General features: G+C 33.7%; 2 protein-coding genes across 3 annotated transcripts in view; one reads left to right on the top strand and one right to left on the bottom strand.

The window, feature by feature from the left end:
• Positions 1–15,324, bottom strand: part of NFE2L2 (NFE2 like bZIP transcription factor 2) — a 598,880-nt gene that overhangs the window by 258,852 nt on the left and 324,704 nt on the right. The gene's annotated exons all lie outside the window — the stretch shown is intronic.
• Positions 1–15,324, top strand: part of AGPS (alkylglycerone phosphate synthase) — a 160,067-nt gene that overhangs the window by 103,206 nt on the left and 41,537 nt on the right. For both annotated transcript variants that reach the window (XM_050750550.1, XM_050750551.1), the window contains exons 12-14: positions 4,094–4,145; positions 8,645–8,721; positions 10,581–10,693. In XM_050750550.1, coding sequence (XP_050606507.1) covers positions 4,094–4,145; positions 8,645–8,721; positions 10,581–10,693 — 242 coding nt within the window. The remainder of the gene's footprint in view (positions 1–4,093; positions 4,146–8,644; positions 8,722–10,580; positions 10,694–15,324) is intronic.

The following is a 15,324-nucleotide window of genomic DNA, read 5'->3' as shown; positions in this document are numbered from 1 at the left end:
GCTATGACTTAGTTTTAGAAAAACCAGTTTTGCAGAAATATTTTGATGTGTTTCTTAGAGGAATTTTTTTTTTTTAGATGGAGTCTCGCTCTGTTGCCCAGGCTGGAGTGCAGTGGCATGATCTTGGCTCACTGCAAGCTCCGCCTCCCGGGTTCATGCCATTCACCTGCCTCAGCCTCCCGAGTCGCTGGGACTACAGGTGCCTGCCACCACGCCTGGCTAATGTTTTGTATTTTTTAGTAGAGACGGGGTTTCACCATGTTAGCCAGGATGGTCTCGATATCCTGACCTCGTGATCCGCCTGCCTTGGCCTCCCAAAGTGCTGGGATTTATAGGCGTGAGCCACTGCACCTGGCAGAGGAAATATTTTTAAATAAAATGATAGGATTGAGAAATATGTTGCTTTTTAAGTTAGTGCAGAGAGTACTAAGTAAGACTAATTAGAGTAGTTAGTTTTTACTTTTCAGATTATGCAATCAAGTAAATTCCTGGTTGTAGCATCCCTAAAGGGAAGAAATTGCCAGCAATTTGACGAAGTCAGTCTTGTATCCATGTTGTGAGGTCATTGTGGTTATTTATTTCATTATTCAAGTAAAAAATTATATTGATATTTCTGTATTAGTCCATATCAGGTTTCATGTAGTTTCAGACTATTAAGTATAAAATATACTTAGTTACAAGTTTGATGATTTGAGAGATTCTAGTAAGGGTACATTTATCATAGCAGGAAAGAAATCAATTATTTCATTAACTCAGTTTTAGTAAGCAATTTCTGTTTGAGTGTTCTTGAATTCCCTGAGCTTACCATTAACCCATCATTAAAATTTGTAAAAATATTCCCTCTCAGGTTAGTTTTGATCACTTACCAGCAGGGGTCACTTTAACTCAAGGACCTCTTTTCCTCCTTTACAAAATCTGTGGAACACTCTCAGCCCAGCATTAATGAATAACATGGGAGTGAATTTAGAGCTCAAATTCTCAGAACTTGTGCTGTCTCTAACTTTTAAAGGCAATCTTTTGAGGTTTTTTTAAACCTACCAAATTAGTTTTAAAGCAGTGGAAACATAACCTAATCTTAACTGTACAAATAGTAACTCAGATTGAATGTTGTTTTTTTGAGAATAGTAACATTATTTTCATCTTTTGATTATAGAACCTTCCATTTAATTAACTGTAGTGGTAACTTTTAATTATTTCGAATTATAAGAAACATATTCAGCTTTGTATATTTAGAATGATGTACAATGATTTACAAATATCAATTGCCAGGAGATCATAAGCCAACCTAGATGCTATTTTTGAGTGCTTTACCTATATAAGCATTTAGTTATGACAATAACTGAAAAACTGACTTTTTAAAAGTCTGGTACTATTGAAGTATGAGACTTTAAAACTGTTGGTTTGAATTGGATAATTTCAAAAAAGTTCATGTTGAAAAACTAATATCTAAAAATTTTAAAAAACTAGCTTATTAGTTCTTTTTTGATAGTGTTTGTTACCATCTACTATGTCTCCTTGATACAAATAGGAATACTAGATAGCTGGCTTATGTGACTCGACTATGAAGTTAAAATCACACGTAATATAATTGAATATTAGTTGCTATATGATAAAGCAGTTGCTCTGGAGCTTTCTTGCCATTTTTCCAGCTTTTTAATTTGAAAATTTTAAGCATGTAGAAAATTTGAAAGACTGGTACAGTGATTACCTGTCTATCCACTTCATATATTCAACAGTAATTAACTTTCTGCTCTGTTTAACGTGTATGTGTATATGTTTTTTGGACCATTTGAAATTAAGTTACAGACTTTTTTTTTTTTTTTTTTTTTTTTTTGGAAACAGAGTTTCGCTCTTGTTGCTCAGGCTGGAATGCAATGGCGCTATTTCGGCTCACTGCAACCTCTGCCTCCCAGGTTCAAGTGATTCTCCTGCCTCAGCCTCCCAAGTAGCTGGGATTACAGTCATGCACCACCACGCACGGCTAATACTATATTTTTAGTAGAGATGGGGTTTCACCATGTTGGTCAGGCTGGTCTCGAACTCCTGACCTCTGGTGATCTACCGCCTCAGCCTCCCAAAATGCTGGGATTATAGGTGTGAGCCACCACACCCAGCCTGGGTTGCAGACTTTACGACACTTAATGTAAATGCTTCAGCACCATCTCCTAAAGACAGAAGAATAGTGTTCTTCTTTATAACTACAATACCATTATCATGTCTAAGAAAATCAGTAGTTTTTTTTTTTTTTTTGAGACAGAGTCTCGCTCTGTCACCCAGCAGGCTGGAGTGCAGTGGTTCACTGCAACCTCTGCCTCCTGGGTTCAAGCAATTCCCCTGCCTCAGCCTCCTGAGTAGCTGGGACTACAGATTTGTGCCACCACGTCTGACTAATTTTTTTTTTCTTTTTTTTTTTTTTTTTTTTTTTGGTAGAGATGGAGTTTCACCATGTTGGCCAGGCTGGTCTTGAACTCCTGACCTCGGGCAGTCTGCCTCCCTTGGCCTCCCAAAGTGTTGGGATTACAGGTGTAAGCCACCATGCCTGGCCAATCAGCAGTAATTTGTTAATGTCATCTAATATTCATTCTATAAGATTATTCCAGTTATCTCCAAGATATGTTTTATGGATAGTGTTTGCAAACCAAGATTTAATCAAGACCTGCATATTTTAATTGTTTTAAAGATTAAATACCCATAGAAATTTACTATACTAAATGTAGTATACTTTCCTTTCCCTCCTTTTTCTTTTGTGTTTTTGTTTTTGTTTTTGAGACAAGGTCTCGCAATCTTGGCTCCCTGCAAACTCTGCTTCCCAGGTTCAAGTGATTCTTGTGCTTCAACCTCCCAACTAGCTGGGCTTATAGGTGTATACCGTCATGCCCAGTTAACTTTTGTATTTTTAGTAGAGACAAGATTTCGCCATGTTGGCCAGGCTGGTCTTGAACTTCTGTCCTAAAGTGATTTGCCCACCTTAGCCTCACAAAGTGCTGGGATTGCAAGTGTGAGCCACTGCGCCCATCCACTCCCATTTTCTGATATATGTGTACTTGCATGAATTGTTTTCATTAATAATATTTGCCATTGATAAAGGTGGAGTAGAATGTGGTTGATAGCAGGAGATGGAATTTACAAGTTGGTAAGAACTTAAAATGTTTTTGTTATGAATGACAGAGTGGCTATTACTCTCTCATATTTTACTTATGTGCTTAAGCCAAAATATATAAATATGTATGTTATATGTATATTCTACTTATGAAGAAAAGAAATCTGGTCTAATCAGGCTTTGTGTATTTTATTAGAAGTCAATGTGCCCATTTTATTAAAAACATTTCAGATTTGTAAATGTGAAGAAAACTGATTTTTCCTTTAGTATTTTTGGAAACTGGTAACATTTTTAGAAGTATCAACCCAACTACAAAGATACCCTTATGCCAAGATTTGAAATTACTCAGGTTTTACATTTAACATTTTTAAACTATTATACATTTAATAAGACTACAAAATAGAAAATAAGATAGTTTTAATGTAATTTTTGTTTGGAATATGACTTTAAAGCTGTGTGTGTGTGCATGCACACACATGTGCATGTGTGTGTGTTTTAAGTGATTTTTGGAGGCTGTGTGGTTTACTGAAATAGTGCTCATCTAAAAGTCACAATGTCTTCATCTTCTGCCTTTACAGTGGATAAGATACAGTATAGTTTATAAGATGGCGTAATACTTGAGGCACTGGATTTTAGTTTTAGAAACATCTTTCTTCTAAAATAATCCGCTTTGGGGTCTGTTATTTCTTTTAGGATATTGTCATATGTCTTTGCCAGACATTAGGCAGCTTTTTCTGCTGATAAATTTAAAATCTGGTAACTTATGTTTGTATTTATCTGTATCTGCAGATTTCTTCTCTCCAAATATTTTATAGAAGTCATTGATATTTGTCTTCATAAAAATATATGAAAAGTTAACTTTTTTTCCTCTGTAAATCCTTAGGAACTAAATTCTTGATCTCTTAAATATAGAAAGATAATATTCATATTCTACCTGTCTAGCTTTTTACTGTATTAAATTTGTATCACCTTTTTTTTTTCTTTTTAAAACAGAGATGTGCTCCGGCATCTATTCGCCTCATGGACAACAAGCAGTTTCAGTTTGGTAAGTAAGGAGTGATAATTTTAAAATGTCATTTAGCCACAGAAATTTATGAAATATCAGTAGAAAGAGTATGGAGTGCAGAGGTAGAAAGAAGGTCAGTCTTGCCTTTCAGGAAGGTGTCAGTCTAATGAAGATAGACAATTACATAAATGAGTGAGGGCAGCAGTGTTGGAGGTCCTGTGAAAGAAGACTGCACTGGATACCATGGGCTGCAAATGAAGGAATTGATTCTTCTTGATTTTGCTTGAGGTTAAAGAGTCAGAAAAGGCTTGTATAAGAGAGATGCTTGAGCTAAATCTTCAAAGGTGAATACAAGTTTGCCTAGATGTCTCTTCTTCTCTACCAGACTTCTTCACTTGGCAGCAAAAATGTGAAGGTGTGAAATTCAATAATGTGTGTTAACGACTTCAAATCGTTCTATGTGGTTCAAATAGAGGGTAGGGTTAGGGTTGTTGTATGAGATAAAGTTGGATAGGTAGACTAGGGCTTTGCAGGATAGACTTGGATTTTGTCTTGTCAGCAGTGGGATTTCTTTGAAGAATAAAATCAATCAACTTTACGGCTTAGCTCATTCTGGTAGCACTGTGCAGGTTAGATTAGAAGGGTACATGCATGGAGGAGAGACACTAGGAGATGAAACAGTTCAAGAAGCAAAGTTTGAGGACTTTGAGCGTGGCAGCAGCAATGGAGGTAGAGAACAGATGACAGATTTTCAGAAAATCACTTTGCTAACTGGATGTGGAAGGCTAAATAAGAGGAGGAGTTGAAGACAACACCTAGACTGATTGGACTGATTGGGTAGATTAAATAACATAGAAGAATGGGTGGTGGTCTTGGGAAAAAGATATTATAATGGGTTGTAGTTATATTGTGAAGTTTACTTTGGGATTTAAGTTTATAGAATTTAAATATCCTCAAAACAATTCCTAAAATCATGGGAGTGATCGCTCAGTAATAAATACTAAAGGCAAAGATAGGCAGGCTTTTGTCATGTCTAAAAGTAAGCTGAGATTTTAATTTGGGGAAGCATGGTTATAGTTATATAGAAACTTAACTAAAGTCAGGTTCATAATATACCAAGAGTTTTAAAATTACATTCTTCTAAGTTAGTCATAATTGTTTATTCCTTTAAGTAAATTACTTTCAAAATACTATACTACTGACAAAAGTTTAAGATAAATATGTTCTATAAGTAATGAAATACTTAAATCAAGTGAAAAACCACTTGTGTGTTTTGGCCTGCATTTAGAGATCTTAAAGAGAGCCATGCATCTAATTAATAAGACTGTGTTATTCATTTATATGTTACTGTTGTTGTAAACAATATTAGACATAGGCACCTTTGTAAAATTAGTTATGATTTGGCCATACTTATTTATAATTGAAATCCATAACAATTTAAAGTGAAGGTTTAAAGAAAGTCTCCCTGTCATCCCTCTTCCATGTTCTCATTACTATACCTGAAAACATACTTACTTGCTCCCCTCTAGCTTGCTCTCGTCTGTGGTATTATAGGTTCTACCTTCTCTAGTCTTCACTGTGTCTCCCCTCCCTCTGCCCTTTACTTAGCCACCAAAGCGATCCTTTTGAAATACAGATCTGATCATGCTTTTTGGCTGTCTGTATAACCTTTTTTACTTTTACTTAATTGAAGCCTTTACATTAATGTATCCTCCCATGGCTTCTTGATCAAGCAACAGAGGAAATAATGCTTAGCACAGCAAAGGGTGTCCAGACCTTGCACTAACCATATGGCTGATTGGTTGGTGTTTATACCACATTGGTTGTTAACAAAGCACACGCCATATTATTAGTTGTGAATATTTTTAATATGGTATCTACCTCAGGTACAACTCTTAATACATTATATTGACATCTAATTTTAGTATATTGAAATGATATATATCATTGAGTATAATGAAATAATCCAAAGATGTCCTCTGTAAACTAAAGTTTCTCAAATTTAGGGTATGTTTCTTAGTCATTTTTCTATCACCTGCACTTATCACATAATAGGCATTTTTACGTGATTCAATTAGTCATCAAACTGGCAAGGGGGTGAACAAATCCTAGATAGCATAGTGCTGATCACATTGTCAATAGCACACTTTATAAAATTCTCTTCATGACTGTTCATCAGAGTGGTATCTCCACTTTACAAATGACTCAAAGGCTCATTACTCTGACCATAGTCCACAAGTCATATGTGGTGGAGCTGGGGATGAACCCAGATTTGTCTGACTACAAAGCCCAAGAGTTTTTGCACTGTCTGTAACCACTGCTTTAAAATATAGATAATTAATAAATCCGTTTAAATGACTTGATTAACATTGAAATAACAGAAAGTTCACTAATCAAACTGTCCAGCTAGTAAATTTGGAAATTAGTTTAATATTTTAAAAAACCACAATAGCGACTGGGCATGGTGGCTCACACCTGTAATCCCAGCACTTTGGGAGGCCAAGGCAGGCGGATCACCCAAGGTCAGGAGTTTGAGACTAACCTGGCCAACATGGTGAAAGCCTGTCTCTACTAAAAAAAAAAAATACAAAAATTAGCTGGACATGGTGGCAGGCACCTGTAGTCCCAGCTACTCGGGAGGCTGAGGCAGGAGAATTGCTTCAACTGGGGAGGCAGAGGTTGCTGTGAGCCGAGATCACACCACTACTCTCCAGCCTGGGCGACAGAGTGAGACTCCGTTCCAAAAAAAAAAAAAAAAAAAAAAAAAAGAAGAAAAAACCCACAATAGCTAGAATATATTTAAAATGTAATTATATTGATAGGCAACATATTTAAGAAAAAGTAAAAGATATTATTTTCTAGTTGATACTAATGCTTAATATCCACTTAATACCCACTTAAAAGTCAGTATCACTTTTACAATAATTTGTTCTTCAAAGCTATCATGTCACCTTAGTATCAGAGATGTATGTGAGTAATTCTACTAGCGTTAATGGAAATTGTGCATATAAATCTCAATGAGTTAAGGTGAACATTTACCCTTAAGGATTATTTCATATCAGAGTAGTATCATATGGAGTCCTCATGCATTGTATAAAGATAAGTGAATCTTTTGTATAAAGGCTTTTGTATAAAGAATAGATAATTTCAACTTCTGCCAAGAACACAACACGCACATTCAATATAAAAATGTTTATATACTTATTTCTAATTGTTAATATAGGATGAGTTCCATTTGGGACCAGAAATGAATGTTTTGATGATACATTATTTCTATCTTTATAGATATTAGAAATTGTCTCTTAAAATGCTAGTTATACTAAGAAGCATCTCTGATAGTTTAAAATAAAAGAAGAAAATCCCCAAACATATCTCTTACTTGTGATCAAGGAGCTCAAAAAGATTGCTAGGGTGATCTCTATCTAACCTGCAGTTCAGTTTGTTTGTTTGTTTGTTGCTTTGTTTTAATGCCCCAGGTATAGCATAGATATCTAACTCTTAGCCTCTGGTTAAGACTTCTATTACTTGGTCTTTTTTGTAACACAGTTTCCTATTATAATCAGCAAAAATGTAGTAATAAGTAGTATTACAGATTGAGATTCTTATAAAAAATGGATAGAAAAAAACTACCAGTGATAGTTTTATAAACAGCTAGTTTGCTGTTTCTAAACTAAACAAAAGGAAGGGCCTACATGTTAAAAACAAAATCCCCAAACCTTAAAGGCTTTTTTTTAAAAAAATAAACTTTTTATTTGGAGATAATTTTGATTTACTTAAGACTGAAATTCTTTATAAAAATTCTATATAAATGGTATGACACCTTTTTCTGAATTGGGCTGCTAACACTGAAGCCAGATGCATGACTCTTAAATGTAACAGTCATAGGAGTCGAGTCGTCATTTCTTTCTGAAAACAGTGAGAAAACAGTCAAAGGTTTTCACTCAATTAAGCTTAATCTGCAGGCAAAGATGTTAATTTAGCAGATTTTGAGACTCCATTTATGTTATTTTGGCAATTTTAACTCTCCGGGTGTGATTAAGGAAGCAATTGCTAGTTTTATGCCAAGAATTCTGACTGAATTAAGAATTAATTAAAAAACAACCTTAAACTTGTCATTAACTCCATATTTGGTTATAGTTCTGAATAGTTTCTATATAATTAAAAAAAATAAAAGTAAAACCAGCCACCATGGGTGTTCTTAATGAAATAAAAATTAATGAAGTAATTTTATTATGTGTAAACCATACCATTGAAAGATACCTAAACTATGTGTAGTATTAATTACATATAGTAATTTGACTTGAAAAATCAAATTTATAATGTGATTTGTAAATAAAAAGTTGTGACATTTGAAAGAAGATAAAAGTATCAAACAATATAACTATATATCTTAATATAAATATTTATGTAAATGGGAAGATTTTAAAAATTAAAGTCATGAAAACTTTTACTTTCTTTTAGGATACTAACTTGGAGTAGCTTCTTGATCTTCTGAAAAACAGAATAACCTATTTATATAAACTTTTTTCTCTTCTTAGGTCATGCTCTTAAACCTCAGGTTTCCTCTATTTTTACATCATTTTTGGATGGATTAAAAAAGTTTTATATTACAAAGGTAAGAATTTTTATAAAATGCTAAAATTTTAAATGCTTAAGATATCTGTTTTCTGCTTTCTTCCCACATGCACCTGTTATAAGGATGTTTTTCCGTGTTGCTATGTACATTTCAGAAGTATAATTTTTCATGTTGGAGTAAATATTAAGTAAATCAATCAGGCAGTCAGTTTCAGAAAATTTTAATTCTTTTCCAGTTTTGAAGCTTCTAAAAATAACACTGCATTTGAACAGTTCTGTTTTCATAACATTTTCTATAGTTTGAGTTTTTTCCTTTATGGAAGATATCTATAAAGTGAAATAAGAGTGTGGATTTTTTTTAACCTATGATTATTGAATTTTTTTCCTAGAGTGTTAGTTAGCACCTTCTTTTCCTTGCATCCTTGTTATTCCATGTGGGATTCTTTTTGTTACATTTTAAATTTACCCGGGGGGGAAACAGTTCTTTCTTCTAGTTCATGTTTTTTGAAGCTCCAATGGGACTGAACTTTAACGCTTTCTTTTATTTTCTAGATCTAATTTTTGTGTGAATTCGTTGGATATGTTTATTTTTGCCAGGTGGTGGTGGGGGAACAGCTTCATGTTTTTTTCTTGGTGTTTTGATGTATCCTTTTGAGATTGGAATTATTAGATGCCCTTTGTCATAAATGTTGTAAATAATTTCTTTTTTTCCAGGCAGGCATCTCCTTTTTTAATCAGGATTTTTATTTTTTGGTGTAAAATTTTTATTTTTCGGTGTTCAAATTTTTATCTCTTTTCCTGTGATTATTTAATATAGTCTAAGCTTAGAAAAGCTTTCCTTCCTCCAGAAATATGATCAGGGCCATTTTCTTCACTCTCTCTTATAATAAATGAGAATTTTTTTAAAAAATTGTCTTTATTACTATTTGTATTTATTTCCATTTTATTATGTGAAAAAGATCTAAATTAATCTTCCCCTTCTGCTCCTCCAATTGTTAACCAGTTGTGGCAGCACCATTAATTAATCTGTGCTTCTCATACATTGATTTGCTATGCCTCATATCTTATATGCTTATCTAAGAAATAGACACCATTTTAGTGCATCTCAGTCTCTTTTAATGAGCTTTTTGTTCTTAAAAAATTAAATAGATTTCATTGTTGTAGGTCTATTTTTCCCTCTTGCTATTCAGAATTTTCCTTGTTATCACCATCACCTTTTTATTATTCTAGAAAAATTTTAGAAACTTTTCATCATTTTAGGAAGTTCATTGTGGTTTTTTTATTAGAATTGGAAGAAACTAGTACATTAATTTGGAGAAATATTGAGTGATTTATAATACTTAGTTTATGCATTTAGGAGCATATGTCTTACTCACCTTTTTTTGGATATGTTTTAGATATGTTTCCTAATATATTTCTTTTTAAGATTGTTAGATACTATTTTAGTTTTATGCGTAAGATTGCCTTTGAAAACTTTATTTAATAAGAAGTTATTGTTAGTATGTAGGGATGTTGTTGATTTTTGCTTCCCGCCCAATATATCCAGCTACTTTATTCTATCATTCTGCAGTTTTTTATTTGATTCTTTATCATAGTTATTATTTCAACAAGTTATTTGTTGTATTTACATAAGCAATATGTCACTTTGATTAACACTGTGGCATACTTTGAAATAAAGTGTTTTTTCTGTGCTGAATAGTTTTACTACATTGTAATGACCTGAATAGATTTATTAAACATTCTTAGTGATTGACATGTAAAGTTCCAAAGCTCAGTTTTTAAGAAATCCATGTATTTGAGCCCATATCAGAAGGAAACAAGCAAAGTGTATTTTGATTTATTATTTTGTAGGATAAGACTTATCTGTAATAATAATAATTTTTTTTTTTTTTTTTGTAGTTTAAAGGATTTGACCCAAATCAGCTAAGTGTAGCCACATTGCTTTTTGAGGGGGACCGTGAGAAGGTTCTTCAACATGAAAAACAAGTGTATGATATTGCTGCAAAATTTGGGTATGGCTTCAAGTTCATAATGCCAAGAGAAAGTTAAAAGCTAAGATTCTAATATCACCCAGCAATTATTAAAGTACTAGGCATTAATGTCTCCAAGGAGACTGCATGTCTCAAAGCAGTTATTAATTTCAGTTTGGTATTAAATTTGTGGTAATTTATGATAGTAAATTTAAAATATTGTTTTGGTTTACTTCCAAAATTTTTAGGAAGTTAGATTGATATGTTGCTCTTGTCTAATTATATATATATTATTATTTAAACATTGTATTTTCCCTAGATTTTTACATTAATGTCAGTTTCATGATATTTGTTCTTCTAGAGTAAAATAGAAAATTCATTGTCCTCTTACTCTGTGGAGTGTATGTATAAAGAATGCTACTAGTGTGTTTTTAAAAGAAAATTGTGTTTAATCGAAGGTATTTGATAAATTATCTATACTCCACCCCCTGTCACTTACTGTTTTATGTTGGTATAAAGAAACAGAAAACATTTCACATCTATAACCAACTGAATAATGGTAGCATGGTTTCTGTCTTCTTGATGGATTGTAAGATTGATCGATGAGAACTATAGTGAAAATGCCATTTATCAGGACTACATTTTTTCCTTTCCTTTTAAAGTACATAAACTAACAGTTTCTAGACACTATTCTTTCCTTTTTTTATTTCAGGGATTAAAATATATTGTATCCATTATGCTTAATATGAGTTCTTTGTAAATATTTATTTTCATTTCTTTTTTGTTGTTTTTTAAGAAAACAAATGAACACTTAATTTGGAGCCATGTGTTTTAGAATGCCCCACTTTTATGTATTTTTTTCATATATAAGCCCTTTATTTCTAGGGTTGTCTGAATTTAGTGTTAACGTGCAGTATTCTTAAAGGGGAAAAGAGTCTAATCTTAGACTTAAATTTTAGTTTACTTTTGTACTATTTTTAAGTATTGAAAATGTCTCACTTTTATTTTTACCCTTTTCTGAAATTGGCAAATGGAATTTTAATTTTTTCAGTAAAAGAGAAAGTTTATTCATCTTTCATCTTTTCTCAATAACTGTTTTGGGAATTGCTGATATTTTAACTAAATCACTTAAAAATAATTATGTTACAAAAATCCAAGTAATGACCAGAAGACTTGAATTTCAGGTCATCTTATTTTTGTTGGAATTTTTGAAATGTACATGTTTTCCTTCCCAGAAGGAATTTATCCCTATGTATGTACCCATTTTTTAGTTTCTAAGTTATAGGGAGTATGTATGTAATTTGGTTAAAAGATTGTTTTCTTAAAACATATGATATTAGTAAGAAACAAGGAGATTTAAAACCTACTCTAGCCTTAAATATTAGAGACTGAAACTTTAAAAAATTATTCATTGTATATTTAAATATTTACTTGGATTTCATAATTTCTCAGAAGAACTTGTAGGAAAATGGAAGGGTGCATTTTGCTTTATCATTTGAATAACTGTATATAGGATTAAATTTGCTTAGTTTCACCTCAGTCCTCTCCCCACTCACACACACCTCCACATCTGTACACGAACCCACACACAGAGGAATTTCAGTTTTTAGGATCTATCTTTATAGTGTCAATTAAGTATGACTAGTAAGTCATCACTAGTTAGTAATGTGTCACATTTCCTTTTAGAATGGGGTAGGATGATGACATAATGCTTGTTTGTTGTGCCTCATAATTTTTATAGGGCATGACCTGTCTTTTCTTGTGCATCACTGTTGATGTCTAGTTATTACTAAATACTTGATGTAGTAATTGTTGAATGAATGAATGTAAGTGAATGCTATATTTTCCTGCTATCTTTTATTCTACTTTGTTTGTGCCTAATTACTGTGCCACCTGTAAAACTGTATTTTCACCTTTAGGTATTTGTCAAAACATTTTGTCAGGTTTTTTGTTTGTTTGTTTGTTTTTGTGTTTTTTGAGACAGAGTCTTGCTCTGTCACCCTGGCTGGAGTGCAGTGGTGTGATCTCAGCTTGCTGCAACCTCTCCACCTCCCGGGTTCAAGTGATTCTCCTGCCTCAGCCTCTTGAGTAGCTGGGATTACAGGGTCATGCCACCATGCCTGGCTAACTTTTGTATTTTCAGTAGAGACGGGGTTTCACCATATTGGTCAGGCTGGTCTTGAACTCCTGACCTTGTGGTCCACCCGTCTCGGCCTCCCAAAGTATTGGGATTACAGGCATTCATTTTGTCAGTTTTAATTTGAGCCACCAACTGACATGAATGTCAGTAATGCCAGTTTTGTTTTCTCGTATGTCACTATCCATTTACCAATTAAAAATATAAGTGAATCTTCTTTAAGATATGGCATCCAGCTGCCTTCAGATACTGATACTTAAGCCCAAGCACTATTGCTGTACTTCCAGCAGTTTTGCTTACTCAAACAAAACTTGTATCAAATTTGTCCATTAAAAATAGGTTATAGTAAATGAGATTCAATTTAAAGCAAGGGTAAAGAGTTAAAGACTGGCTCCGTTTGAGGTCTCTCTCTTTTTTTTTGCTGTTATTTGTTCCTTCTTAGTTATAATTAATTTCTTAATGTGCTTTCATCCTGGCTCCCTTAGAGCTATTTCAATTTTTTTTTTTTTTTTTTTTTGAGACAGTGTCTTGCTCTGTCGCTCAGGTTGGAGTGCAGTGACCTGATCATGGCTCACAGATGGGGTTTTGCCATGTTGCCCAGGTTGGCCTCAGACTCCTGGGCTCAAGTAATCTTCCCACCCTGGCCTCCGAAAGTGCTGGGATTACAGGCATGAGCCACTGCGCTGGGCCTATTTTAAGTTTTTAATACTTGGAAATACCCTCTTTTGGTTTTCTCTCAGAAGTTCTAGTATCCCACCGGTTTTCTGTAGGGACTAATTTTTTGTTGTAATCACTGAATATTCAAGGATATTTTACTTAGGTAAAATGCTACTCTTCCCACCCTCAATCCTCAATCATCTCTCCTGCGTAACAAGACAAGGGAAAGCACCACCAAGTTTCTTTCTGCTACAGTTTTCATGTGCTTGTTTAGCTCATATATTTTATTTTGAATTGGGGCATTATTCATCTATACCTTATTTTTTTGTTTATGAAACTCTCTGCTGCCTCATTAACTTTACATTGATTTTTATGAAGTACTCCCAACAATTTAGAGCATTTTTATGTGTTGTCTTAGCCATTTTTTCTCTTTGCTTGCCTTTCACTCCCACTCCAACACAGTAATACCTTTGAACACATATGACCCAACAGAACATAGTAGCCACGTAATGAATAATCATACTTTGATTGTTTATCCATGTTTGCTAGTAATGTATTTTAACTTCTCCAAGAGCGGAGCAGAATAAACATTACCTGTCAGCACTCATGACAGGTGTTTTGACATTTTCCATAGAACTTAAGGTAATATGTTATCGTTATTTTTAAAGCATGCTTAAGTTGTTTAATGTAATTCAACATGAGAGTGATTAGGTTCACCAGATGGCCCTTTTATATAAAAAGATTGTCTCTCATTCCTCTTTCATTAGTCTTTCCAGTCCTTCCTCATGAGACAGCTTTAAATTTGTTTAAAAACCTTGAATTGATGTTTGAAATTTGTGGAGACAGCAGGAAGTAGGGGATGGATGTTGCTACTTTTAATATAAAGCAGTTTGAATCTACATGCAGTCATTTTGGAGTGATTACAAAAGTCACAATTTAGAAGCATTTAATTTTTAAGCCCTACTATTCTTATATATTGTATTTTAAGGTAATTCTGGCTAGAATATTGACAATTCTGAAAGCTAAAAAGAGAAAAGTTTCAAAAAGTTCAATCATAAGTCTGTGATTTCCTTGTAAAGCCCAGACTGACTGTGCTTCTTTGAGCTTATGAATTTAGAAAGGACATCCACTTTCTTCCTGCTTTAAGTGAGAAAATGCATGTTTCTCTGTGGTTTATCTCCCTGGATCCTAATGTGAACAGATCTGTTTCCTGCCTGCTGCCAGAAATTAGAAATATTAAAAGAGGGTCTAAAGAAAGATGACTTGGGACTGAAAAGTAGGACTTTTTGTCTCATCTTGACATAACAGAGGCAAGCCTACTAAATGTTTATACCTGTTACTTCTCATCAGGTACATACTTGGCATTCTCTTGTTTCAAATATTCCCAACACAGGTGTCTTACACCCTTTCCTACTCCTCTTTCTCTTTTCCTTTCCTTCCACCACTAGGTTCAGGATGGATGAACTGTTTCTGTTCCTAGACCTGTGGTGGTTTTTCTGTCTTGGACTCAGAGTCTGACTCTATTTTATATCATCTACTTGAGCTATGGCCTAAGCTATTTTCCTTTAAGCACTTGCCACAGCAGTTTTCTGACTTGTTTTCCTTTTGTTTTGAAACTTTATTTGGCTTTCTACCTCCAACCTCACATCCAACTCAGAATTGCGTTCTTTCTCTTCTTCTCACTTTCAGCTGCTTGACCGAAGTTTTATCTTCTTTGCTCATTAACATTCTAATACAAACAGTCCCCTTCATTTTTTTTGTTATACCCCATTCTCAAGTAGTTCTAGACTAGAGCTGCTTATATCAAATCTTTGCCACTTCTTTTGGATAACACCATCTACCTATAATGGCAAGTCAGGAAATTTTGATTTAGCCCACT

Source organism: Macaca thibetana, chromosome 12 (assembly GCF_024542745.1).
Source record: "Macaca thibetana thibetana isolate TM-01 chromosome 12, ASM2454274v1, whole genome shotgun sequence".
Lineage (NCBI taxonomy): Eukaryota > Metazoa > Chordata > Mammalia > Primates > Cercopithecidae > Macaca > Macaca thibetana.
This window is presented reverse-complemented; position numbering and strand designations above follow the sequence as displayed.